The sequence below is a fragment of the Phascolarctos cinereus genome, unplaced genomic scaffold (assembly GCF_003287225.1).
Source record: "Phascolarctos cinereus isolate Bilbo 61053 unplaced genomic scaffold, phaCin_HiC Scaffold_5;HRSCAF=322, whole genome shotgun sequence".
NCBI lineage: Eukaryota > Metazoa > Chordata > Mammalia > Diprotodontia > Phascolarctidae > Phascolarctos > Phascolarctos cinereus.
In genome coordinates, this window is record NW_027555958.1 from 50923915 (window position 1) to 50951627 (window position 27713).

The 27713-nt window shown below is 41.1% G+C and overlaps 1 protein-coding gene across 2 annotated transcripts in view; it reads left to right on the top strand.

The window, feature by feature from the left end:
• Positions 1–27713, top strand: part of CD58 (CD58 molecule) — a 94617-nt gene that overhangs the window by 22363 nt on the left and 44541 nt on the right. For both annotated transcript variants that reach the window (XM_021002653.2, XM_021002642.2), the window contains exon 3: positions 27308–27601. In XM_021002653.2, coding sequence (XP_020858312.1) covers positions 27308–27601 — 294 coding nt within the window. The remainder of the gene's footprint in view (positions 1–27307; positions 27602–27713) is intronic.

A 27713-nucleotide genomic window follows, 5' to 3' on the forward strand; every position in this document is an offset into this window, starting at 1 on the left:
GAGGTGATGTCACGACTTGCAAATGAATTGGATTTAAGTGAGGGAGGGCTGTACAAAGTCACCAGCCTCACTTTCTCCTCTGGAGCCACCTGAGTCCAATGGCCAGATATGGATCAGGATGACTGGAGATGGCCCCACGCAGCTGTGTGACCTTTTAAGAGGGTCAGACTAGATGAGCTTAAAGGGCCCTTTCCAGTTGTAAGCTTTTGATCCTAAAATGAAAACTCTGCATTAGATGGCCTCAAGGGCCCCTTACAGCTGTACCATTCACAGGCAGTGTGGCAAGTGGACAGAGTGCTGGGATTTGAACTCAGAGAACCTTGGTTCTAGTTCCAGCTCTGCTCCTTACTACCTGGATAACTTTGGGCAAGTCACTTAACCTCTGTTTGCCTCAGTTTCCTCAACTGTAAAACGGGGATAATAACAGGGTCGAATTGAGGAGCAAATGAGATAATCATTGAAAAGTGTTTAGCACAGTGTCTGGTGCGTAGCAGGCACTCTATAAATGTTAGCTATAAAAATAATCATTATTATACATGCCTCCCTACAATCCTGTTATGTTTATGATTGGTCTTAAGGACTCAGGGAACTGGGCCAGGGCAAACTCAAGTCAGAACTGAGGCCATGCCCAGGAGAGCCCCTACCCAGTCCACCCCCTGTATTGGGCATAGAGTTTATGCCAAAGGGGTTGTCATGATGCACTCTGACTGGCTGAATACTGAAGGGATGTCAGGGAGGAGGACTGCCACATGCATGAAGGAGAAGGGTTGGGGTATAGTGATCCCTGAGGGAGAGCCATCCACAGCCTTCAGGCCTCCTTCCTCATTGCTCAGGGAAGGTTTGGTTTGAATCACAATGGTGACGTCATTCTTCCCCGGGGAAAATCACCAGGATGTCTTTCCACCACAGCTTAGAGGGGATTTTTCAAAAAAGACCAGTATCTTCACTGCAGCTGCCAAAATCTGAGGGACAGTGTCAAGGTGGTAGTGTCTTAAAAATGTGCTGCCCGTTTCTAAGAGTAAAATACCCCCAGGCCCAACAACATTTAGTCAAAGAAGTACTGGGACCCTAGACCCTAAAAGTATGCTGCCCTTATGCTTAGCATAGTGTTCAGCACTTGGTAAGGGCTTAATAAATGTTTTTTACTGTGACTGTCTCCTCCATAGAACTTGAATACAGAATCCTCCTGCTTTAATATGAGGTCCATTTTCTTTTCTTTGTGTGTGTGTGTGTGTGTGTGTGTGTGTGTGTGTGTGTGTGTGCACCTATCTTCCTCATCCCTAGCTCTTAGCACACTTCTTTACACTGCTTTAATTGCTGCTCATTGACCAACTGCTTGGGGGCACCCTTCCAAAGTGTGTGCAGGTAACACTGTGTGATTTCTGCTCCCCCATAAGACTAGCCTACCCTAATATGTCTAAGAAAATTGGCTCAAGTGAACTTTAGCGCTGGGAAGGAACTTGAGGACTGGGGAATGTGTGGAGAAGGAAAAGGGGATGTCTAGGCTCTTCACCTTGGGGATGGTGGTGACTGTGACAGACGTTCTGCTTCCATAACCTTGCCTTGGGCTATTAGTGCTGTCTCCTGCCTCCCACTCAGTCCCAGAGTCACCTGCTGCAACTTGAAGCCTCACAAAGCTTGAGGCCTGGGGCAGTTGTCCTAATTTGTTATAGGCTGGAGACAGGTCTGCCTAAAATCTCCCTTTAAATTGGCTTTAAACCAGGTTAGTTCTAAATTTAGGTTGGTCCAGTTTTACCCACGTGGGGAAGGGGTCTGTCACATTCTCTGGGAATTCATTTTTATAGTATTCACAGAGTTCTCACAATGTTTTAAAAATCCATTTCCATCCAAGGGTGGAGGACCTGCAGCCTTGAGGCCACATGTGGCCCTCCAGGTCCTCAAGTGCGGTCCTTTGACTGAATCCAAAGTTCTTGGAACAGATCCCCTTAATTAAAGGATTTGTTCTATAAAACTAGGACTCAGTCAAAAGGCCCCACCCAAGGACCTAGAAGGCCACAAGTTCCCCACCCCTGCCATATACCAAGTAAAACAGAAAAAGGATCAAATATGAAAGTATGAAAGCCTGCTTTCTAAAAAGTCTCTAAATTCCACATGTTGCCTGCACAGCTGTCCTGCTTCTATGAACCCACTTTTCTTTTTTGTTTTGGCTGTACTGGTTCCCATACCAAATCCCTCCTCTTCCACCCAGTGAAGAAAAGAAAAACCCCTTATGACAAATGAGCCTAGTCAAGCTAAAGAATTTGCTATTTTATTTGGCATTTCTTTTTATCCTTAGCGCTTAGCATAGCACTGTTCTTGTCTTTCAGAGTTTTATTTTCTTAATAATGGTGTTACTGTCTATATAAATTATTCTCTTGGTTTTTCTCAGTTCAGACAATTCTTCCCATGTTTCTCTGAAGTGTAGTACCTTTTGTAATTTCTTACAGCACAATAATATTTTGTTACACTTACTTAGCACAATTTATTTAGCCATCTTTTCAAGTGATGGCTGCCTCCCTTTCCTCCAGTTCGTCGCCTTAGCAAAAATTGCCACTAAAAATATTTAAATCCTTTTTGGACATGCTTTATGATATGTAATAAATAATAACAATATGGATAAAATAGTATTTATAAAATAAAATCAAGTGTTCAATGTAATTAATAATAAAGTAAAATATTGAAACCAATATAACTGAGGTTGGTATAAAATCTCTGCCACCAATTGAAAACAGGGCAGGTAGGTGATGCAGTGGATAAAGCACAAGGCCTGGAGTCATGAAGATTAGAGTTCAAATCTAGCCTTAGACACTTACGAGCTGTGTGGACCCCTGGATAAGTCACTTAATCCTGTTTCCCTTGGTTTCCTCATCTGTAAAATGAGTTGGAGAAGGAAATGACAAACCGCTCTAGTATCTTTGCCAAGAAAATGAGGTCATGAAGAGTTAGATACAACTGAAACAACACAACAACAAAATTGAAAACATATTTATTTCAATTTATTTTATGTGTGTGTGTATTTATATCTGTATCTATATCTATCTATCTATCTATATGTGGATGTGGATGTGTGTGTGTATGTAGATAGCTATATTAGTACAAAATAGTGTTTCACAAGCTCCTGATTTTTTTTTAACACTTCCTTCCCTTTCCCAATATATCCCTACCCTTTCTCCTCCCAGACAGCTATTCTCCTTGGGGGATGACTATTAGATTATTATGAGATTTTGAGCTCCTTGAGGACAGAGACTATATTTTGCTTCTTTTTGTATCCCCAGCACTTAGCACAGTGCCTGGTACAGAGTAGGCAATTATTGATTGAATGGATGAACAGATTGTGCTGTATGAATGTAATTGAGTATTATCGTGCTATAAGGATATATTGGAGAATTTCAGAGGAAACTGGGGAGACCTTTATGAACTGATGTAGAGTGAAGTGAACTAGGAGAATAATTTGTACAATGATAACATTATAGAGAAAAACACCTTTGAAAGGCTTTAGGACTCTGATCAATGCAATGATAAACTGTACGTCCAAAAGAATGGACATGAAACATGCCACTACCTCCTGCTAGAGAAGTGATGAATTGAAAATGCAGAAAGTGACACACAACCTTTTTTGTGGGAATTTGTTTTGCAGGATAATGTCCGTCTGTATTTAAGGAATTTAGTATTTCGGGGTTTTTGGTGCTTTGGTTTTTGTTTTGTTTTTGTTTTTAATTTGCTTAATGAGGGATGATGGGAAAGTCAGAGAATAAACTTATTACCTGAAAAATAAAAAAATATATGATTTTCAGCTGTTCTTTCTATTATTCATACTGAATTAGATCTGATCTGATTAATTCAGGAGTCCCCTCCGGTGATGTACATCAAAACTCATCCATGCCTGCCCATTCTGTGAAACTTCTTTCCACAGCTTCCGGAAAGCCTTCTTTTCTTTCTCCCAGTGTCCTAAGGGTGCCGGTGGACTACTCTGGTGATCCATCTGGGGTTGCTGCTCTAGCTATGTGACTCACCTATCTTCTAGCTTTGTTCTCTTTAGTACCCTTTTTACCCCCCTTGTAAGGGGTGTGTGGAATGTTCAAGGAGAACTTGTAGCTGTGAGTGTGAGGGCTTTCAGAGCCCTTGTCAGGGCTTCTCAGTTTGCCTTTGCTGTCTACCCACCACTCAATTCTCACTTTTGGCTCAAAGGTGTTGCCCGCAACCAGATAGTACACCGAACAGAAAGGCGTGAAATAAGACATGAAGTGGGACCAGGCAGAGCAGAAAACTGACTCGGTTTATTTTTCTGAGGGTACAGGATATATAGAGAAAATCCATCCTACCTTCTAAGAGTCCTCCCCGTGAGACACTCCCCGAAACATCTGTTAAGGATGTGATAACATACATTTCCTCGTTATCAGAGTTCCTAGATTGGGTTGTATTTCCAATTTTCCCAGGTGCCTTGGCGCCACCTGCAGAGTGAATGTGTAAATCTAAGGTTCAAAGAGTGAGAAGGAATGTCTCAGGAACCTCCTAACAGGGAGACTTTGGAGAGCCGTACCTCTTAATCATTGAGCGCTTTTGGGTAAAAGCCTGGTCAATGGTCAAACTCTGCCCTGGATCTTAAACCCATATCAGACTCTTAAGATCAGCCCTCTACAAAAGGAGCAGTAGCATTCACAGCGGTCACACCCTGTCATCTTGGCAGACAGCTTACACCATGTCAAGAGTAACTAACAGGCCTCTAATCCGCCTGTGAGCTGTGGAGTGTCTCATCCAAACAATGTGAAGACTCCCCAGCAGAATGGGTGGATGAGAACCATTTGTTCCAATGGCAGGAAGGCAGTTGAAGCAGGTTCTGTGGAGTGCTTAGAGCTTGGTCAGATATCAAAGGTGCCAAGGTTATCCACTGCATCCTGGGCCATCGCCAGTCATCAGTGGACTTTGATGACTCTGGAAGAGAGAGTGAGGCTGAACACTTTGTGCGACTCTGCTTCATTTAAATCCGATTCATTGCCAAGTCAAGACGTTACCTATAATGTACTTGGTCCTCTAAAACAAACAAACAGCCCCCTTTGTAAGCACCCCAGAGACTATAATATTAGGATGCAAGCATGAGGGTCCCACTGTACTTGCTGTAGAAAGCAGATTTTTTTTCCCAGATCTTTGTTTCTTCAGTTTTGGAGTCCTCTTTCCATTTTCACCCCTGATGCCTTAGGATGACTTTACCTAGTAGGCTATCTTGCCACTCTTACCCTTTACTGCTTCTCTCTCTGAGACAATGCTACTCATAATTGTCCACCATCTGTCTTTGTAAGATTCTGCAGATGAGTCCGTCTTGTCACCCAGCGTTCTCTTTGGTTACCATCTCTCACCATCTGGCAAGTCCACTGTTTGTTGCCCAAGACATTTTCTTTTGGTCTCTTTGTTGCAGCAATTAATCTACATTAAATTAACTTCCAGATGAAATTATTATAATCAGGGCCCATATAATTTCTGTTGTTCATTTACTGGCTTTGACTTTCAATAGTTTATTAAAATAATTCCGGGTTCAATCTTCTTAATTGTATGCTGTATCTTTTCCCCCATTACTATTCTTTCTTCTGTATTATAAATTCTGCTCTTAGTTCTTATGAGACAATGGTCTGACTGCACAGACAGCTGGCACAAGGATAATTCTCATGTCAATAATGCCTTTCCCTGTCTATCCGAATGTAGTCAGGGGATTACTACATTACTACAGCTCTTATAATAGAGAATAAAAAGAGGAGTGAGACAATTCTGAAAAACTAGTCAACATATTGAAAAAGCCTAATATTATATATACTGCCCCACCCCTATGGTTCCCCCCCCCAATCTCTGCAAATGCAGGAGGGAACATGTGACCTATCAGGCTTCAAATGTATTTAAAATAGAAATTTAGCATTTGAAATATATTGTTGTTCAGTCATTTCTGTCATGTCCCACTCTCCCTGCCCCCTTTTGGGGTTTTCTTGAAATAGAAATGATTTGCCATTTCCTTCTCTAGCTGATTTTACATTTGAGGAAACTGAGGCAAACAGGGTTAAGTGACTTGCGTGGGGTCACATAGCTACTAATTGTCTGAGGTCAGATTTGTACTCAGGTTTTTCTGACTCTAGGCCTGGTACACTAGCCACTGCACTATCTAGCTGCCCTTTGAAATATTTATCTACCTTTAGACAGGTAGATATGTATGTATAAGCAGGTAGGTGTATATGTGTTCATACTACCACAAAGGTAGTGTGCATACATAATATAGACTACTTATCCAGGTAAGCTGGAGCCAGATTGTGAGGGCATTAAACTGCCAAATGTAGGAATTTGTATTTTTATCCTAGAGGCAATAGAGAGATACTTAAGGTTTTTGTTTTGTTTTGGTTTGGTTTGTTTTTGGAGGCAGTGGGGGTTAAGTAACTTACCCAGGGTCACACATCTAGGAAGTTCCCAAGGTTGGATCTGAACTCAGGCCCTCCTTACTCCAGGGCCAGTACTCCATCCACTGCACCACCTAGCTGCCACAAATTTTAGTTTTTTGTTTTCTTGTTTTTTGTTTTTTAAATAGGGAAAGTGGCATTGTCTGGCAGGTGTGTGGAGGATGGATGGGAGAGAAGAGGGACTCCAAGCAGAACCATGTGCAGGCCACTGCAGTAGTCCCAGTGAGAGGTGATATAGGTGATGAGATTGGTGGTTATATCATGTTACTAGTTACTGGGAGGCTAGCTGTTACAGTGGGTAGAGCTCAGGCTTGGAGTCAGGAAGACCTGAGTTCAGATCTAGCTGCAGACACTGACTAGTTGTGTGACCCGGGGCAAGTCACTTAACTCTGTTTGCCTCAGTTTCCTCATCAGTAAAATGGGAATAATAATAGTACCTTCTTCTGGGACTGTTGTGTGGCTAAAAAGAGATAATATTTGCAAAGTACTGTGTATATGCTAATTATAATTATTTCAATAACCATCACATTTCATGCCTCCCGTTGGATTTAAATACACACGTATCTTTCCAGGCATTATTTCCCCCATGTACTCTAATGCAGCCAAACTCTCCTACATGTTTTCACCCTATAGATTTCATTCCATTTCTTGTTTCTTTGTGTTCCCCATTCCTAAGATGCACTCCCTCCTCTCCTCCACCTTTTAGCTTCCTTCCCATTCTAGCTCTGATGTCCTCTCCTGGAGGAACCCATCTCTACCTCCTGAAATTACTCCGTATCCCTGTTTTACAGGGCAGCTAGATAGCACCATATGCATAGAGTGCTGAGCCTGGAGTCAGGGAGACTGATCTTTCTAAGTTCACTTGCTAGCAGTGTGACCCTGGGCAAGTCACTTAACCTCATTTGCCTCAGTTTCTTCATCTGTAAAATGAGCCAGAGAAGGAAATGGTAAACCATTCCTCTATCTTCACCAGGAAAACCCCAAATGGAGTCATGAAGAGTCAAGTATGACTGAAAAAGGACTGAACAACTGAAATGGGAAGCCAGTTACTTTTCCAGGCAGCCCATTGCACTTTTGAATAGAAATACTGAGGAAGATGCCTTGCAGAGAGCCCATCTCTTGCTCTCAGTTCTGCCTTGTATGGCCAAGCAGAATGAGTCCCTCTTCTTCATGACTCATGGCAGCCAGGAGGGCTGGACCTGGAGACAAGAAGACCTAGGGAATTTATCCAGGCTCTGCCTCTTTTTGTGACTGAGCAACAACTGTTCTATACCTCCTAATTCCTTATCTGTTTGTGTATCATTTCTTGGGTTGCAACAAAATGAATGTATCAGAAAGTGGATACAAAATGTTGTTGTTCAGTCATTTCAGTCCTGTCTGACTTTCTCTGATCCCCTTTGGGGTTTTCTTGGCAAAGATACTGAAGTGGTTTGCCATTTCTCTCTCCAGCTCAGTGAGTTCAGGCCAGGCCAGCCACTCTGTCCACTGTGCCACCTCCCTGCCACTTGAATACAAAATAAATTCAAAGTCATTAGCTGGGTGGGGGTTTGGAGCCAGGGAGACTTGGGTTCCAGTCCCACTGCAGACACTTGCTAGCTAGCTGACCCTGGGCAAGTCATTTTTTTGGTGGGAATCTCAGACACCAGAGGCCAGATGCTTCCTCAGGGACTTAGCTTTTCAGCCTAGTGAGCAATGGGAATGGCTCTTTTAACCAAAAAACCCCAAATCTGTACTTGTGTGTTGTCACCTTGGCCCTTAGAGACAGCTAACCTAAGAGGGGGGAGGGTCCAGGCCCAGATGATGGCCCTCCCTTCTCCTGCAGACTCCTCTACTTGTCCCTTACTCATCATTCCCAGAAAGCTCCCTTTACAATGCAAATATATTACCTGGGAAAGGTATTTTATTAACCCAGGGATACCATTAATACTTTAACAGATTATTGTATCCATATCATTTGTTCATTCATTCAAAAACCATTAAATTTTTTTGTGCATCATACTAAGCACATGAGAACAGTTATATATTTTGTTATTTATTGTATATTATTATTCAAACTCATTATTTGAAACTTGTTATTTATTTATTATTCGTGTGTGTGTGTGTGTGTGTGTGTGTGTGTGTGTGTGTGTGTGTGTGTATGTATGTGTATCTATCAATCTACCTATGAGTTTATATCCAGGCCCCACCACTTATTACTTGGCCAGTCACTTTAACTTTCTAGGACTCAGCTTTGTCATCTGTAAAATGAGGTAGACCTCTACTTCTTCAGGTCTCTTTCAGTTTAAACACACAATTCTCTCATTATCGGTATATGCTGTGTCAATCTGTCAGTCCACATTTATTAAGGTCCTGCTATATGCCAGACCCTGTGTTAAGCACTGAAGGTACAAAGAAAAACAAAACAACAAAACCCAAAACAAAACAACAAAACCCAGTCTCTGCTCTCAAGGAACTCACCGTCTAATAGGGGAGACAACATGCATGCAGGATAAACTAGAGACAGTCCACAGAAGGAAGACATTTGCATTTAATTGGGATTGGAAAAGACATTGCAAAAGGAGAGGTTTTTGTTGAGACTTGAAGGAAGCCAGGGAAGCCAGAAGGCGGAGATGAGGAGGGAGACAGTTCTAAGCATGGGGGAAGCCAGTGAAAATGCCCTAAGCTGGAAGATGGATTGTTTTGTGTGGCCAAGAGCAAGGAGGCTGCTGTCGTAAGATGGAGGAATATGTGGGCGTTAGTAGGGTAAGAGAAGACTGGAAAGGTAGGAAGGAGCCATATTTTGAAGGGCTTTCAGAGCCAGAGGATGTTATATTTGATCCTTGAAGTAATAGGGAGTCACTGGAATTTATTGAAGGAGAAGGTGACATGCATGGTCAGACCTATGCTTTAGGAAGAGCAGTTTGATGGCTAAATGGAATAGAGACAGATTGAGGAGAGATTTGAGGCAGGGACACCAGTGGGCAGGCTATTATAGTAGTCCAGATTGAGATGATCAAGGCCTGCACCAGGGCACTGGCAGTGTCCAAGGAGAGAAGGAAAGGTGGCCTATTCTTATCTGTTGTCTTTGGCCTGTTGTCTAGTGAAGACCTCTCACCACCTCACCCACCCATTGAAGCTCAAGCTGCTTCTCCAAAAACAAAACAAAACAAAACAAAACAAAATAAAACAACAAAAACTCCTCTGTATCCCAAAGGACACACACTATTTTCCCAACACCTTGAGTCAAGGGTGGCAGACTAATTCTACAAGGGGCATGTAGTAGAGACCTCAGGGTATCACAATGGCACTGAATTCTGGGTGACTGAGGAGCTAGTAAAGGGTCCCCAAAGAAAAGGGTCATAGAAGACAGGAAAGACATCTCAAGATCGGATCTCAAATGTTGTGATTTTCAAAAACAAGAAAGACAAGGGTCTGCAAATTATAAGCTAGTGAGCTTGACTTAATTCCTGGGAATGTTCTAGAATGGATTTTTAAAGTGATGGTTGGTGACCATCTAGAAAGGAAGCAGTGACAGCAAAGAGCCCACAGTGACCTGCTCAGGGTCATATAGCAGAGTTTGAGGCCAGATTTGAAATCAGAAAGATGAATCTTCCTGACTCTAGGCCTGGCATTCTATCCACTGTACTACCCAGCCACCATGTTTTTTTTTGTTTTGTTTTTTAGCTAGGCAATGGGGTTAAGTGACTTGCCCAGGGTCACACAGCTAAAAAGTGTTATGAGACCAGATTAGAACTCAGGTCCTCCTGAATCCAGGACCGGTGCTTTATCTACTGTGCCACCTAGCTGCCCCCACCACGCTTTTTATAAAACTATTTTTCTGGAGAAAGAAGATAGAGAGAGATGGATTAGATGAGAATATTATTAGATGGAAGCATAACTCCCAGAGATAGGAAGATGACAGTCCCACTATATCCTGCCCTTGTCAGATCTTATCTGGAATGTCATGTCCAGTTGTGGACACTGTAGTTAGGACCAATATTGATAAGCTGGAGAATGGTCAGATCAGGGCAATAAGATTGGAGAAGGGCCTTGAGTCCGTGTCGTACAAGGACCAGTTGAAGAAAGCAGGCAAGTTTAACCTAAAAAAAAGAGGAGACTTGGAGAATAACATTATAGTTAGTGTAAGAGTTGTCTTCAAGTATATTTGTTCTCTTGAATCAAATACTAGTAAGTACAATGGCATCATATATTTTCAACATATTTCAGCCAACTGAGAAGTGGCAAAGATGCAAGCCGTTGTTGGCTATGGCTCATGAAGGCCTGCTTGTTCTCCACTAATCGAGGATGCTCTCAGTTGGTGCTTAGATGACTGTCCTAAAGGTTTTTGTGTAGAAGGGAGGCTAGGCATATAGACTGGTAGTTATTACAGTTGCCGCTTAATAACCCTTTAAATTTTTCATTCATGAGCCCTCTCCCTCTGAGCTTTAGTGATACCTATGAATAGAAAGTTAAGTAGGAAGGAAAGAGGCTTTTGCCTCTTGGTGTAAAATCTATGAGGTGCCATCCCAGGGTTGCTTCCTTTCCTGTTCCAAAGACTCCCTGCTCTCTCATGCGCAACATCCTGGGTAGCCTGGTTGCCTCCCCTTCTGTGGAGCGGAGGGACTACCCCAACCCACATTACGCTACTGGAATTTTATTTTTATGAATTCTGTTGGGTAGAAATTGTATTTCTGGTGCCTTTGAAAGTTTGTAGTGTTCTGAAAAGCATTTTCCCACCCAGCCGCTAACTCGGTCTCCACTCAAAAGTGCCCCAAATTCAGAATTACTCATTGCGGACCAGACTTTGAAGTCACCTTTATTTCTTAGTGTGGGGAAAATTGTTCATCCCCCTGCCCATTATCTGTGTGTCCCGCATTTTGCATGTAGATGCCTGAGGCCATGGATTTTATTACTGGCTGGATTCTTCTCTGTTGTCTCCCAGGAATTACTAGTCCTCTCTTCTGCATTTCTTCATCCTCTCTGCTACTCTCTGTGTAGTGCCAGAATTCTCAGGTCTGTTTCTTTCCTATTCTTCCTTTTTAGTTTAAAGTCCTTTAGTTTCGAATCACCAAACTCTAGGCAAATGTGGAGTTTTTTTGTTTTGTTTTTACCGCCTCTGCTCAGGTGTATGACAGCTGTAGCCAAGAACTTTTCATTCCTGTATTTTAAACTATTGCCCAGAAATACAAATCTGATTTTCGGCCATTATCTTATCCAACTATTATCTTACTCTTCAGGCTTTAGACCTTCCTCAGGTCTTCAGAATTCTGAGCAAGACTTCATAATCTTTATCCAGGCTCTCTTGGTTCTTTGTTGTTGTTTAGTCATTTTTTTCAGTCCTGTCTGACTCCTCGTGACCCCATTTAGGGTTTTCTTGGCAAGGATACTGGAGTGGTTTGCCATTTCCTCCATGAATCACCAGGAGTAGCAGCCCTAATATTTGACAAATCTGTTCCCTCCAGAAGTATTCTTATATCTCTTATTTGACTCTATATACTTCCTGGCTCTCCTTCTTCCTTTCCTCTCCTGTTACTGTGTTCTTCCTTTCTCCTACCGTGTAGATTTGCTAACTCTCAGAGGCAGAAGGAACCTCAGTGGTCATGAAGCCCAGCTCACACTTGAACAAGAGTCTCCTCTACAAACATCCTTATGAAGTGGACAATGATGGGAGATAAGATGTCTGTCCTCCTCTTCGTTCCTTTTAGCAACTGGTATGTTCCAGAAACTATGCCAAGTGTTGGGGATACAAAGAAAGGCAAAAGTCCTCTCTGATCTCAAGGAACTCACAATCTAATAAGTTAAAACACAACACATTAAAAGAAGCTGAAAGTGGGGGTGGGGAAGGAGAAGCAAAAAGAGAAGGGGAAAATTGTGAAAGCAGGCAGAGGATACTGAGGAAGTGTGAGTTTTTGAGTTGATATAAGATTCCAGAGAGCCTTTCTCAATCTCTTTTAATTCTAGTGCCTTCCCTTATTGATTTTTTTTCCTATTTATCCTGTATATAACTTCTTCATACATGACTGTTTGCATGTCGCCCCCCCCCCACTTCCCCATCCCCCAGATAGTAAGCTTCTTGAGGGCAGGGGCTGTCTTTTGCCTTTCTTTATATCCCTAGCTCTTAGCACAACGCCTGACAGTAGCAGGTACTTGATAAATGCATACAGACTGTTGGGTGGTCTAGGAGAATCTCAATTAATTCCACTTCTCATCCTGAAGTACCAGAATGGCAGTTGGGTCTAGCTACTTCAGACTGTGAATTCCCCTCTGCTGCTTCTTATCCTTTTCTTATCCTTTTCTTTCTTGCTTTCTCCTTGAAGCTCATTTTTAACTCTTCCTGTTAACTGGGAGAGTGGAGAGAGATTCTTCCAGTCTCGCTATTTTGATATTCTTACCTCTCAGAACTACTGAGCTAAAAGGATGCCAATTTTCTAACAGAAATCCAATGATCAAATTAAGTCTATCTGCCTCGTTTGCCTTTGTCTCTGATCTCCCCATATCTTCTACCGTTTCCCTTGTCACCAGGCTCCCTATCCTGTGTGAGGTTAAGTTCTGTAGCTGATAGCAAACAGAAGCATCCAGATGCAAACAACACCCAATCTAATTATCCAATTAGAGCTAGCTATCTTTTTTTGTTGTGCCCCAGGCAATAGAGAAAAGACTTGGGAAGCTGATTGATGCTTTAAGATAATTCAGTATATCTTTACATTTAATACATGCCTGTCACAATAGGGAAAAATCAATATGTGCATTTATTAATTAGCATCCTTCCTGTAGATCTATTGTGAATGATAAGCATGTGTTTAAGACAATGCTGTGCCTTGGTTAAAAATGTCTCTTTACAGTGATTTAAAGGGAAGGGTCTGCTGGTAAATAGGAGCCCTTGAAATTCAAGCATACTTTGGCAAATCCAAAAATATTATCATATTTATAGCGACTGATGACCAGCAATGGAAAAGCATAGTTAATGGTGATGATAATAATTACTATTGTAATTCTAATAATGGCAGTTAACATTTACATGGGCGGCCAGGTGGCACAGTGGATAGAGTGGCAGGCCTGGAGTTAAGGAAGATCTGAGTTCAAATTTACCTCAGATACTTACTAGCCAGGTGACCCTGGGCAAGTCATTTAACCCTCTTTGCCTCAGTTTCCTCATTTGTAAAATGAGCTGGAGAGGGAAATGGCAAACCAGTATCTTTACCAAGAAAACCCTCACAGACTCAGCTACTGACAGAACAGCAGCAACAATGTTTGCATAGTGCCTTAAAGTATGTACAGAACTTTATATATTATCTGTTATTATATGATATATTATCTCATTAGATCCTCACAGCTCTGTGTGGTAGGTTTCATTGTTATTCCCATTTTACAGGTGGTATAACTGAGGCTGAGAGAAGTTAAATGACTTACCTAGAGCCACACAGTAAAAAGTCTGAGGTGGGATTTGAACCCAGGTCTTCCTGATTCCAAATTTAATGTTTTATCCACAAATAAATATTAGAGAAAGGGAATAGGTATTTATATAATGCCTACTGTGTGCTAGGCATTGTACCTAGGTAATACAAGTATTATCTCTTTTGATCCTCGCAACCCTTCAAGGTAGGTGCTGTTATTATCCTCATTTTACAGTTGAGGAAACAGAGGCAAACAGAGGTTAAGTGGCTTGCCCATAGTCGCACAGCCAGTAAGTATCTAAGACCAGATGTGAACTTGGATCTTCTTGCCTCCAGAGCCACGCACCATCTAGACTGGGGTGGGGAACCTGTGGCCTCCAGGCCACACGTGGCCCTCTTTGTCCTCGAGTATGGCTCTTTAACTGAATCCAAACTTCACAGAACAAATCCCCTTAATAAAAGGATCATCTAGATTCTAGATGATTAGAGATGACGAGTCAATTATATCTTCGTTTTTTGTTCAGAATCTGCCAGGATTCAAGGAAGAAAATTACTCTAATGTAATGTCTGAAAAAGAAATGTGTGATGTTATTTGAATAATGATGGGAGATAAAGATGTCAATCCTTTTTATTCCCTTTATCAATTGATAGACAAAAATATAATACATGTCACAGTTGTATTGCATAAAACTGATATTTTCTTTTTAAAATTTAAGTTTTATTGATGCCACTTCATTCATTTCTCTGCATCTGCCCCTCACTCCCAACTGAACCCTTCCTTGTTATAAGTTAAACAGTTCAGAGAAACCTGCTGACAAAATGCCCACATTTCACACACAAGATCCCACCCCTACTAGTCGTCCAACTCTTATGGATATGAAGGAAGTGCTTTGTCCTATCTTCTTTGTGACAAAGAATGGCAGTTAATTTAAGGATGTCTGACTCTTAGAGCTGCATTTGTTTGCATTACCGTAGTTATTGTGTATATTCTTCTCTAGATTCTACTTTCTCCACTCATGTGGGTGAATACATCTTCCCATGTTTCCCTGGATATCTCGTAGTTGTCATTTCTTACAAAATAATGATGATCCAACGTGTTTATTACATATCACATTTATTCAGCCATTCAACAATTGATAGGCACCCACTTAACGGTTTTCGTTGCTTTTGTTGTTGTTACAAAAAGTTCTGCTACAAATGTTTTGGTGCACATGGGCCCTTCCTGTCTTTGAGCTCCTTAGCATATTTGCCTGGTAGTAGGGATTGCTGGGTCTAAAGGTTTGACAAGCTTGATAACATTTTGACATAATTATAAATTATAAAAATGGTTGTTATTGTTGTTTAGCTGTTTCAGTCATGTCTGAATCTTTGTGACTCCATTTGGAGTTTTCTTGGCAAAGATACTGAGTGGTTTGCCAGTTCCTTCTCCAGCTCATTTTACAGATGAGGAAACTGAGGCCAGCAGGGTTAAGTAACTGGCCACATCTAGTATTTGTCTGAGGTCAGATTTGAACTCAGGAACATGAATCTTCCTGACTCCAGGCCCTGTGCTCCATGGTGCTATCTAGCTGCTGATATTTTCTTTTAAAACAGTATGATAAACAGATTGCATTTCCTCATGGAAATGTAAGACTCAAGATCTGAGAGTTGGGAAAGGACCTCAGTGACCCTGTAGTCTAAGAATCCCCTCTTTAACATATTCAGCAAGTGGTCAATCAGATTTGTTTGAAGACCTCCATATGGATGGAGAGTGGGATAGGGAGTAGCATCCCACCACTTCTAGGATAGCCCACTTTTGATCACTGGTTCTCTGTGTTAGGGAGTTTTTCCTTACATCAAGCTTCTACCTGGTGTTTCTAGTTCTGCCCTCTGAAGCCAAGCAGGATGAGTCTAATGCCTCTTCCATATTTAAGTTCATGAAGCAAGTTATATTCTCCTTCCATATGCTCTATACGATTCCTTCAGATGTATATTGTATGGCATGATCTTAAGGCCCTTTGCCATCTGGTTTGCCCTTTTGGGTACTCTCCAGCTTATCAATGCCATTCTTAAAATATGGTACCCAGCAATGAACCCAGCACTGCAGATGTGGTTTGATCAGGGTAGACGAAAGCACGATGGTCACGCCCTCAGCCCTGGACCCTATGCCTCACTTGTTTGCCTAATTTGTTGCCATATTGAACAAGTAGGCAGCTAGATGGTGTAGTGGATAGAGTGCAGGGCCTGGAGTCAGGAAGGCCCGAGTTCAAGTCTGGTCCCAGACACTGGCTGTGTGACGCTAGGCAAGTCACTTAACCCTATTTGCCTCAGTTTCCTCATCTGGAAGATGAGCTAGAGAAGGAAATGGATCTACTCCAGTATCTTTACGAAGATACCCTCCCAAATTGGAGTCATGAAGAGTCAGATGACTGAAAATGACTGAACAGCAAGAAACAACGTTCTGTGGCGGTAGATAGAAATGGCTAGTTTCAGCAACCATTTGAATATGTGGTTTGAAGAGGAGTAAAAAATTAACGATAACTTCAGGCTTATGAAGCTGAGAAACTTGGAAGAACGGTGATACCTTCAATGGAAACAGGGGTGTTTAGAATTGGAGTGATGTGTGGTGAAAGATAACCCACCTAATCATACCATCATCTTACCCACATCTCTCCAGCTTTTCTACAAGAATAGCGTGAGAGATTTTGTCAGAGGTTTTACTGTCAAATGTTTCCCTGAAATCTGTGCTCTCTACTGTATCCCTTATCTGCCCATCTTGTAATTCTCTTTAAAAAAGGAAATGAAGTCAGTTTGAAATGGTCTATTCTCCATGAATGTGGGTGTTGGCTCTCTTTGTTTACCATTTCCTCTCTAATCCCTGAGATATAGCGCTCCTGATACTTTTTATAGGATTCTGCTACCCTGTTACTTCTCCTTAAGTCTGTTGATCATTTTCCTTCCCATCTATATCAGTTTCTGTAAGAGGGAGGGAAGGAATAAGCATTTATTAAGTACCTACTGTGTGCCAGGAGCCATGCTAAGTGCTTTACAAACATCATTTCATTTGATCTTTAGAGGTTTCCTCTTTTTCTTCCTCATTTTAATTTTTCTTTTTGACTTCAGAATTTCATTTCTAAGAGCTTCCCACCCCCTCCAAATTCACTTCCTTGCAGAAATTTTAGTCTTTAAAATCTTCTGTATCCTTGGAAATCTTAATACCAATCTTGCAGGGATGTTTGTGAGAATCACGAGATAACAAATATACCACATTTTATATACCTTTAAGCTTTGTATAATAATAGCTGTTATTTTTAGTAGGAGTATCTGGAGAAAGCCCTCAAAAAAGAATTCAAAGAGTGGGCCATCCCACAGCTCACTCTAATAGTCCACAGTCACCAGTCACCGGAGACCAATCAATGAAATTATTTCCTGTGTCTTCTCAGCAGAGGGTCTGGAGGGCAAGTCTAAATTCATGGGAAATATCTCTTTGCAGCAAGGGTCCACATCCTATGGTGGGTGAAAGATGAAATGATTGAGGAAACAAAGGTTTGATCTTCTGAGCATTTCAATTTTATTAAGCAGTACGTGCCAGTTGCCTAAGAAAGTGGGGGGACTAGACCTTCTCAGCTTAGGGCTAGCTCCTGAATACAAGGAGAGATAGACTTTTATATTTTAAAAAATCAAATAAGGCCAATTAATTGAAAGAAAACAGTTCAACATTAGGTAATCTGATTTCTAATTGGAGGAAAGATTAAGGACTTTCTAAGTTGAGAGGGGGAGATTGAACAGGTGCAATTCCCTGATTTCAGAAAGAGAGGTATCCCGTTCTTTTCAAGTGTCTGTGAACAAACAATCAAAGGAACATGGGGACAGTAACTGATCAATATGGGATCAGTGTTACGTTAAGACATCTTGTTGTTTAGTTGTTTGAGTGGTGTTTGACTCTTTATGACCCCATTTAGGGTTTTCTTGTAAAGATCCTGGAGTGCTTTGCCATTTCCTTCTCCAGCTCATTTAACAGATGAGGAAACTGAGGAAAACAGGTAAAGTGACTTACCCAGGGTCACACAGTAAGTGCCAGATTTGACCTCAGAAAGATGAGTCTTCCTGACTCTAGGCCTGGTACTCTATTACTGAACCACCTAGCTGCCCAGATAAGACATGCTTTGCTTGATATGCACAATTTTGAGTAAATTCCTCTCATTAATCTTTGGATCTGACTGAGTTTCTGGTCAGCATAACCTTGGTCCTTAGGTAAGGGTTTCTAAACAGCAGGTACAGGTGGTCTAGTTTCCTAGTCACACAGGGTTAAGTTTAAAGGATACAGTAAGATTTCCTCCCAATTCCCACAGTTTTCTCACAGGACAGAATTTGGATGAGACCTATAATTGAATAGGAAGGAAACTGAGCTAGCTCCAGAATTGAGATACAAGCTGGAGACAGTGTGGTTCACTCAGTTCCCACAATTAACCATTCCTTCAGTTCCCTCATTCCTCAGATTTCATCTACTTGATTGGGGGAACTCTATAGATTAATCAGAAAAGTCTCCAGATCAGATCCTGTACCCAGCCCCATTCCACTGAAAATTATTAAAACAAGAGGACAGTCCCTCCATACTAACCAGATTGCTGGTATATGAGAGGAACAGCCCAAGAAGGTACTGGATAAACCAAAGAAATCCTGACCTACTATTAGAAATGTTCTGGGATAAAATATGTGAGAAATTCAGAATTGAGTGGCTTGTTAAATTGAGGTCTTGAAAAATCACTTTAAGCTAATTACTTCTGAAATAAACTACTTATCAAATCATATATGAAAAGTGCTTTGTAAAACTTAAAGCACGTAGATGCTAACTATAATTATTGTTGTTGCCTAAGCTTCACTCCATGTTCTTTGGTAAAACATTCCCTCTATATAAAAAGCTATCTCATTTTTTTAGTACGCAGTTGTGATTTCAGAGTTTTGTAATTATAAATGCTTGTATACATTTAGTCAATGAAGACTCAAACCTGTCTGGGCTACTGCACACACACATTGAAAGAGAAAAGTATAAATTGTGGGGGGGGAAAAGACTCGGAGGCTTCTTTGCCATAAGGAAATGATTAATAATGTTAAACTGTCTTACACACTGAACATCATAAATTGTGAAGTCAGCATTTTATGTTATGGATTTTATTCATTCATTTTTTCAAACACGACTATGCTGTAGTTGAATATTACAACAAAGATGATGGCTAGGAGGGAGTGTGTTGAAATGATAGTAGTTCTTCATTTGTTCACTATTGCATAAAAAAACCCCAGCATTATGATGAAGAGTATTCACTGGCCCCCATAAGAGGTTTGACTCTGGAATGATACTCATAACCTTCTGCATTGTAATGGCGGCTTCTTTCTTGAGGTGCGTCAAAGTCCACCAGTTCTGCCTGATTTCATTTTTTTCAGTCTCCTCTACTTCCTTTCTTTCAGACAGTGCCTTGCATCAGTCTTTGAATATGACCGAGTTTCTGGTCAGCTTAACCTTGGTTGTTGGTTAAGGGTCTTTAAGCACCAGGTAGAAGTGGTCCAACATCCCAGGCACACAGGGCCAGGTTCAAACAATACAATAAGGTTTTCTCCTAATGCTCACATTTGAATAAAGTTTTTTCAGAGATGGAATTTGGGCTAGTAGGGGTGGGAAACCTAGGGCTTTGAAGCCACATGTGGCCCTTCAGGTCCTCAGCTTCATGCAAATTGATTGAATTTGCTGAACCATTCCAGGTCTTATCTGAAGAATTCTTTTGAAAAAATTTTATTCATCTTATTTTTAATTTATGGAATAAAACAAGCATCTCCATAAGGTAGTATAATTAAAAAAAAGTGATTGCACATGAAACTGCAAATCTATTATGTACCACTTGCTATTCCTTTTAGATATGTAATAGTTACCTTATTCCAATTCCAATGCCTCTGCAATTGGAACAGTGTTCTAGACCTCCTTTCTTCCTATCTGTACTACACATTTATCTCAAATTATATTCTTTTGCAAAGCCAGTTTTCTTTTTCACCAGAACCACCCTCTATGATGGTTTGTTCTCCATCTTTGTTGTATAAATCTCTCTTCTTTGTATCAGAAAGTACTTCATAAACTCTAGAAATCTGTTTGCATTTTTTTCCTTCATTTGGATTTTTCAGGGTTAGCTTCTTATATCCCTATTTTAATTTTTCCTAAGAGGCATTGGGGTTTTACCCCCAAAACTGTGCTGCAAGAAAGATGAAATGATTGAGGAAAACGAAGGTTCATTCTTCCAAGCCTATCAATTTATTAAGCAATGCATGCCAATTGCCTAACAAACTGGGACCAGACCTCCTCAGCTTAGGGCTGGACCCCAGAAACAAGTGGAGACAGACTTAAAAAGAAAACCAAAACGTCAACATTTTAAAGATCTTGTGCTAAATAAACACAGGACTGAGGTATGATTGTATAATTTACAGATTCAAAGGAACAGGACTGGTACTCCTTTGGCACAGCTCAAGCATCCATTTGGAACTGGGGTGTTATTTAATGTATATTGTCTTTGTGCTGTGTTTTCTGCCCAAATTGCTTGTAGATATCAAAAGTTTTTCTTGTATCAGACTATTTTTAGATCCAGTTCTAATCTGATAGGAAGCAGGACCACTAAAACATTGTGAATCTGAAGACTGAGTCAGAGGAAGTGGCATTCAATCTTTGGATTCACTCCATCTCCACACTGGGATCTCCCCTTCTGGCAGTGGTGGTAACTTCCAGTGAGAATGACTTGAGAATTGGATTTCCTTGAGTCTCTGTTTTGGTTTAAGCAATCTCTTTTAATTGTGCTTTTGACAGTCCCAAAGGATCCACCAAGTTCTTTCTGAATGTGTTTCCATAGGTCTTCCTTTGCTTGAATATTTGGGCTTCTTCTCTTTTCAACTTCACACTCCAAATCATTTCAGTCAATTAAAAAACATTTATTATGATCATCCCCTACTTTTCCTTTGTTCCAGGGTCAGAGGAAGAGGTGTTTTCTTTTGCTTACAAATTCCCAAGACAGACTTTTGTGAATTAAAAAACAATTAATCAAGTAAGGCCAGTTAATTAAAAGGAAACAATACAACATTAGGTAATCTGATTTCTAATTGGATGAAAGCTGGGAGGGGGAAAGCGAACAGGTATAGTTCCCAGAAATCAGAAAAGGGGATGTCCAACTCCCCTCTCCCAAAAAAAGTCTGGACAATCAAAGGAACATGTAAACAACAACTGACTGATAAGTATAGGGCCAGTTTTCAGACAAAACACATGGGTTTCTTGAGATGTACAATTGTTAGAAAACTCCTTGCGAAAAAAAAAGGGGGGGGTGCTGCTAGGTGGTGCAGTGGATAGAGCTCTGGCCTTGAAGTCAGAAGGACATGAGTTCAAATCCAATCTCAGACACATGACACTTTCTAGCTGTGTGACCCTGAACAAGTTATTTAACCCCGATTGCCTCACCAAAAAGCAAAAAACAAAAAAACTCTTTGCATCAGTGTCTGGATATGACCAAGTTTCTGGTCAGCTTAACCTTGGTCCTTGATTAAGGGAGCAGCAGGTAGAAGTGGTCCAATGTCCCAGGCGCACAGGGCTAGGTTCAAACAATACAATAAGGTTTTCTCCTAATGCTCACATTTGAATAAAGTTTTCTCAGAGATGGAATTTGGGTTAGTAGGGGTAGGGAGCCTAGGGCTTCAAGGCCACATGTGGCCCTCCAGGTCCTCAAGTGCAGCTCTTTGACTGAATCCAAGCTTCAGAAGTCTAAGTTGTTCTGTGAAGTTTAGATTCAATCAAAGGGCCGCACTTGAGGACCTAGAGGGCCACATCTGGCCTCGAGGCCACAGGTTCTCCATCCCAGGACTAGACCCATAACTGAATAGAAAGAGAAATGAGCTAGCTCCAGAATTGAGTCAAAGATGGAGTGGATGTGGTTCACTCAATTCCCACAATTAACCACTTGTCCTAATTCCCTTAAAACATTGTAAGTTGTTTCCTTCACTACTTTCTGTGGTCAGGAGCAATGCTAGTGGTGCTGAAATGCATACGTGTAAGGGGGCAAAAAGGGGCTGCCCAGGAGCTAGTTGGAATATTGGGGAGCTAGTGGAAGAAAGAGAAGGTGGTAGGGGTGAGTTTTTGTGTTCTGAGCTCAAAGAGTGGCAGCTCTTGCCCTCTGCTTCTCACCAAGTTTTCTAGAAAGTTCCAAGAAAGATAGTTCATGACAGCAACAAATGGTGTTGTCTAATGAAGTCTACCAAAGGATTCGTTAGTCTTAAAATAGTTAGCTCAAATTTAATAGCTAGCATTTATATGTGCTAACTCATTTGGTCCTCACTATAGTCTTGTGAGATGTGTGTTATTATCATCCTGTTTTACAGATGAGGATATTGAGACAGAGGTCTGAGGTAGAATTTGCACTTAAGTCTTCCTGACTCCAAGTCCCATGATTTATTAAATTATACCACCTAGTTGCTTCGTGTATACCTAAATCTCAAAATCTCATATCCTCTTCCCCCCTTCCCTCCCCTCACTCTTTGTCTCTCTCCCTCTTCCCCTTTCTTTCTTTCTTTTCTCTCTCCCCTTTTCTCTCTCTCCTCCCTCCCCCCTTTCCCCTTCTCTCTCTTCTTTCCTTTCTCCTCTCCCATTCTTGCTCTCCTCTTTTCCATATGGAGAGGAGAAATATTTGTAGTAACTCAGAATATGGTAGGTTAGACTTTGTGTGAACTTCACGACAGGTCCTCATTAGCTTTCTGCCTAGATATCTAAGGGTAGTTTTTCTCATCCATATCTCAACATGTGTTTATAACATGGGCAATATGTAAGGTTTTCTATTTTGGGGACCAAAAGCCTCAGAAATAGAGCCTGCAAGTTTTCTTGGACTCTCTTTAAAAATCTAACAAGTTTCATTTGTGTATGTAGGCAAATGAATGGCTAACAGAGCTTTAATTGAAATCAATAGTGCACTTCAGCTGTATCACTTCCACACAAGTAAATTTACCCAACTTTGTCTATAATACACATACTTGACCTATTTACAGTTTGTAAAGCAAGAGAGCCACTGGGATGGTGAGGGAGCTCAAGACTGGGATCAGTTGAAGGGACTGGGAATGTTTCTCCTGGAAAAAGAGAAGACTTGAGGAGTAAGGGAGGACATCATAGCCATCCTTAATTATTCAGCTAGCACGTAGGAGAGAGATTTGACATGGTCTGCTTGGTCATAGAGAGCAATGAGTAGGGGTGCAAAGTGGCAGATTTCAGAAAGCTTCCCAGCCATTAGAGGCGTCTAAAAATGGAATGGACTGCCCAAGGATATAATGATTTTCCCATGCCTGAAGGTCTTCAAGTGAAGACTGGATGTTCCTGGATCAAGGATTTATGCTGGAGGAGAGATTCTTGATCTGGTGCAAGTTAAACCTAAAATACCTCTGATGACCTTCCCAGCTCTATGAGTCTGTGACTGCCTTCCATGTGATGAGCCCTATGCACAGGTGTCCTGTCCCCTGTCCTTCTACACTGGGTTCTCTCAGGTGTTCCTCATGTGGTCCTTAACCATTCTGCTTGACTTCTCTGGACAGTCTCCAACTGGCTAATTACCTTATTAAAATGTGACAGGCAGAACTAAAACCAATATTAGAGCAGTGATATGACCAGGGCAAAGGCCATTGGGACTATCTCCTCAATCATTCCAGTTATTGACTCTCAGCACCACCAAAGATAACAGTTGTTTTGTAAGCTGTCTGGAGCTTTCAGTCTTATCAAACTGCTTTCTAGCTATGATTCCTCTCACAAACTGCTTTCTAACTGTGATTCCTCCCACAAACTGCTTTCTAGCTGTGATTCCTCCCACAAACTGCTTTCTAGCTGTGATTCACCCCACAGACTGCTTTCTAGCTGTGATTCCTCTCACAAACTGCTTTCTAGCTCTGATTCCTCCCTATCTCTCCACCTCTTCCAACCCCATTTATATGTGTGAAGTTAGTTGCTGTTTTTTAAATTTCATAAGATTTTATAGCTCTACTTATTAAATTTACTCTTATTAAAATGAGATCATCACAGCTTAGGGAGCTCTCTTTTTCACCCTGATGCATGTTAACTACCGCTCCCATCTTCATGTCATTGGCAAATGAATGAATGAATGAATGAAGCATTTCTCAAGCATCGTCTCTGTGTAAACCACTGAGTACAAATAAAAAAAAATAATAAGATAGTTCCTACTCCCAAATAGCTCACATACTAATATAGGGAAGCAACATATAGAAGAGAGTCCAGTTGCAGTATGGATGGAAAGGCTTGGTGGTCCTTAGGGTTCAGGAATAGAGTAGATGGTAAAATACCTTCTTTAGTGTCCTTTCCAGTAATAAAACCACATCTGTTATATTGAACCACTCAACAATGACGAGGATGTTGATGGTGAGTACAGGTAGTTGCCAGACCTTGTCTTCACAATGATCGTCTCCCTGGTTGTGGGGTACGTGGTGGTCTGCCAAAAGAGCCCAGGTCCAGTTAGGGCACTGCTGTTCCTTGGTTTCTAGAGGCTACTTCAATTGGTCAGCAACTGATGCCAGTGGTGGCGGGAACGTCGGGTCTCATCTCTGCGAGGATTGCTTCTCTGGATGCCGGCTTTAGGGCCAGGCTGGAAGCAGAGCTGGTGGCCTGGGTGGGACACTACTACTCTTGGGACTTTTGGGTGCTGTTGCCACTAGGATCTGGTGGCGTGACTTTGTTGGCACATGCCACCTTTTTTCTCTTTCTCAGGGTTTCTTGCTACATCAGATGGCTAGTTTGCTTCTTCCCTCAGTGGCACTTGGTTGGCACTTGGGAGTACTGGTAGTGGCAGAGATTAGGGGATGACATTCTCAAAGGGGTTACTCTTTAAAAATGATAGTACGTGTGTGTGTGTGTGTGTGTGTGTGTGTGTGTGTGGTGATTGACATTCTATACAAATCTGATAAACATTGCATCTATGTCTTTATTCAAATCATTGGTAAAAATATTAAAGCAAAATTGAAAGGCAGCATAATGTAGTGAAAGGGTTATTTGACTTGAAGTCAAGAATACCTGGGTTCAAAAAAAATTTTTAATTTAAATAAAAGAATATCTGGGTTCAAATCCTGCCACAGACAATTGTCCAGACCCTGGGTAAATCATATAATTGCTGTTCCCTACCCCACCCCCCCGCTTTAATTTCCTCATCTCTAAAGTAAAGGGGTTAGAATGGATTGCTTCTAGGCCCCTCTCAGTTATAAATCCTTGGTGCCATGTTCCTTTACTAAACAGAACAAATACAAATCACTAAGACTGGCTAAGTATCTCCTTATAGTCCAACTTACTTCGTTTTGCAGATGAGGCCCAGAGGTTGCCTAAAGTCATATACACAATTAGTAGCAGAGCCCAAATGAAAACCCAATGTCCTTTCTTTGATGCTAATAGCCATGGAAAAGCTTCTATAATTAGTCACGTGTTATTATGCTAGCTATAATAATACCAATACCAGTTATTATTATCAATAGTATGCTAGCTATAATACTAGTTACTATTATTAATACATTAATATTATTTATATACTAATAGCTGTTAGTATAGGTGGCAGCTCATGGTAAGACATTTATCACTCTCTCTGTGTCTTGCTCTCAAACCATAAAATCCAGCTATGTGTCCTGCTCCTCTGTAGCCCTGATCTGTAGAACATTTTGCTGAGATGACTGGGTAAGGTGAATGGCCAGCACCCTGTGGGTCCAGTCTGAGGGGTGGTCAGGAAGCAGAGTGAATATGCTATTAGACTTGGAGTCAAGAAGACCTAGATCTCTGAGCTGCCATTTCCTCATTCATGAAATTGGGATGATAATGTCTGTATTGGTTACCTGGGAGGATTGTCAGGAGAATCAAATTATATTGTGTCTGAAAAGGCCTATGCAAGATCTAAAGCACTATGTGAACACCAGGTTTTATTTTTTTAAATTAAACTATATTTTCAGAGATTGACGAAGGTATTATTAATAATGGCTTTGATGATGGGGGCAGCATGGCATGGTGGATAAAAATTCAGCCTCAGATTCAGGAAGACCTGAGTTTGCTTCTTGCTTCTGATATTTACTGACTGTGTGACCCTAGGTAAATCATTTAATCTCTCAATGCTCTGGGCAACTTCCTAAAAAAATAAACTGAAGGGAAGGTCTTGACCTGTATCACTCGTGAAAAAGGATTCATCAGCCAGAGTTGCCTCTACCAGTGAAATCATAGCTCCAGTCTTTCTCCCTGTCTAGTCCTTTAATACAAACTAGCCAGACAAAGAGATGGCCTGTGCAGTCTCATTCTGCACCTTGAGTATGGACTCTTCTCTCATTTCCTTCTCAGCAGATGGTGGTTTTTGTTGGGCAGTCATTTCAGACTCTTCCTGACCCCATTTGGGGTTTTCTTGGCCGAGATACTGCAGTGGTTTGCCATTTCCTTCTTCAGCTCTTTTGACAGATGAAGAAAACAAGGCAAACAGGGTTAAGTGACTTGCCCAGGATCACACAGCTAGTAAGTGTCTGGGATTAGATTTGAATTCTGGTTTTTCTGACTCCAGGTCCAGTGTGCCACCTAGCAGCCCTACAGCAGGTGGTTAGCATGCTTCATCTTCAGTCCTCTGGAATCAGTGTTGAAACCACTGCTTTATAAGGTTGCAAAACCCAGTGCTATATGTTGGGGTAATTCATCTGATGAGAAGATGGTATAGAATAGGAAAAAAGACAAATAGAGAAATAAGAATAAATAAATCTGTGAAGGTTTGTTTCTATGCAAAAAGACTTTGAAAAAAGTTCCTCACTAATTCTTTTCAAATTTTCCTCCTCCTCCTCCTCCTTCCTCTTAATCTTCTTTTCCGCCTCCTCCTTCTTTCAGTTCTGATAATACTTGGGAGAAACTGCAGCTGATTATCTGTCTTTAATACCCATTAAAAAAAACCCCAAACTTATAATTTGTTTATTTTTAGCGTTTCTTTTATAAAACTTGAGTTCTGAATTCTCTTCCCTCCATCCAGTCCTTCCCCCACATGTTGAGAAGGCAAGCAATAGGATATTGATTATACATGTGAAATCATGTAAAACATTTCCATATTAGCCATGTTGCCACCCCCAAAAAAGAGCAAGAAAAATAAAGTTTAACACCCGCTTTTGAAACCTGGTAATTTCCCTTTGAACTAAATAGTGTGCCAGAAAGCGGGAAGTACTTGAATGAATTGTAGCTTATGAGTGTGCGCTAAGAACACTACCCATGATACTGTTTCTGGGTTCATCTCATTTTCCCCACAGGACTGGAAGAAACCCTTACAGGCAGGTGCTATCTAACACCTTCTGTTCCCTACAAATAATGAGTGTTCAGTTGGTAATGATGTTGGCTGCCTAAACTAGAGATCATTTCTATTGGCAAGGGTGAGGGGAGGGGTCTCAGAAGGGGTGACTATATTATCAACGTGTTTATGGGGTTTTACCTCATTTGTCTCTTTCTGTTTTTCATAGACTTGGGCAACTGTGAACTCGTGGAGATATTTGGCCTCATGAGCAGTAATGTTACACTTTCACCATTGCAAAAAATGGAGTTTAAAGATATTACCTGGAAAAAAGGGAAAAATAAAGTAGCAGAACGGCGAGAAAATGTTCAAGATTCGTTCTTTGGGCCCTTTGAAAAAAGGGGAAGATTAGACCAATCTGGGAACTTTACCATCCTGAATTTAATGGCATCTGATGAAGGCCAGTATGAAATAGAATCATTAAGCCTTACAGCAAGTGAGACCTTGTATCTTTATGTGTTAGGTAAGTAGTACATTTATTTAAAGACTTGCTTTACTCTAGACCAGGAAGCTCTGTGATTTTCCTGATGTAGACCCTCTCTCTCCACCAGTGAAGATTGCAGCCCCCTTGTCCT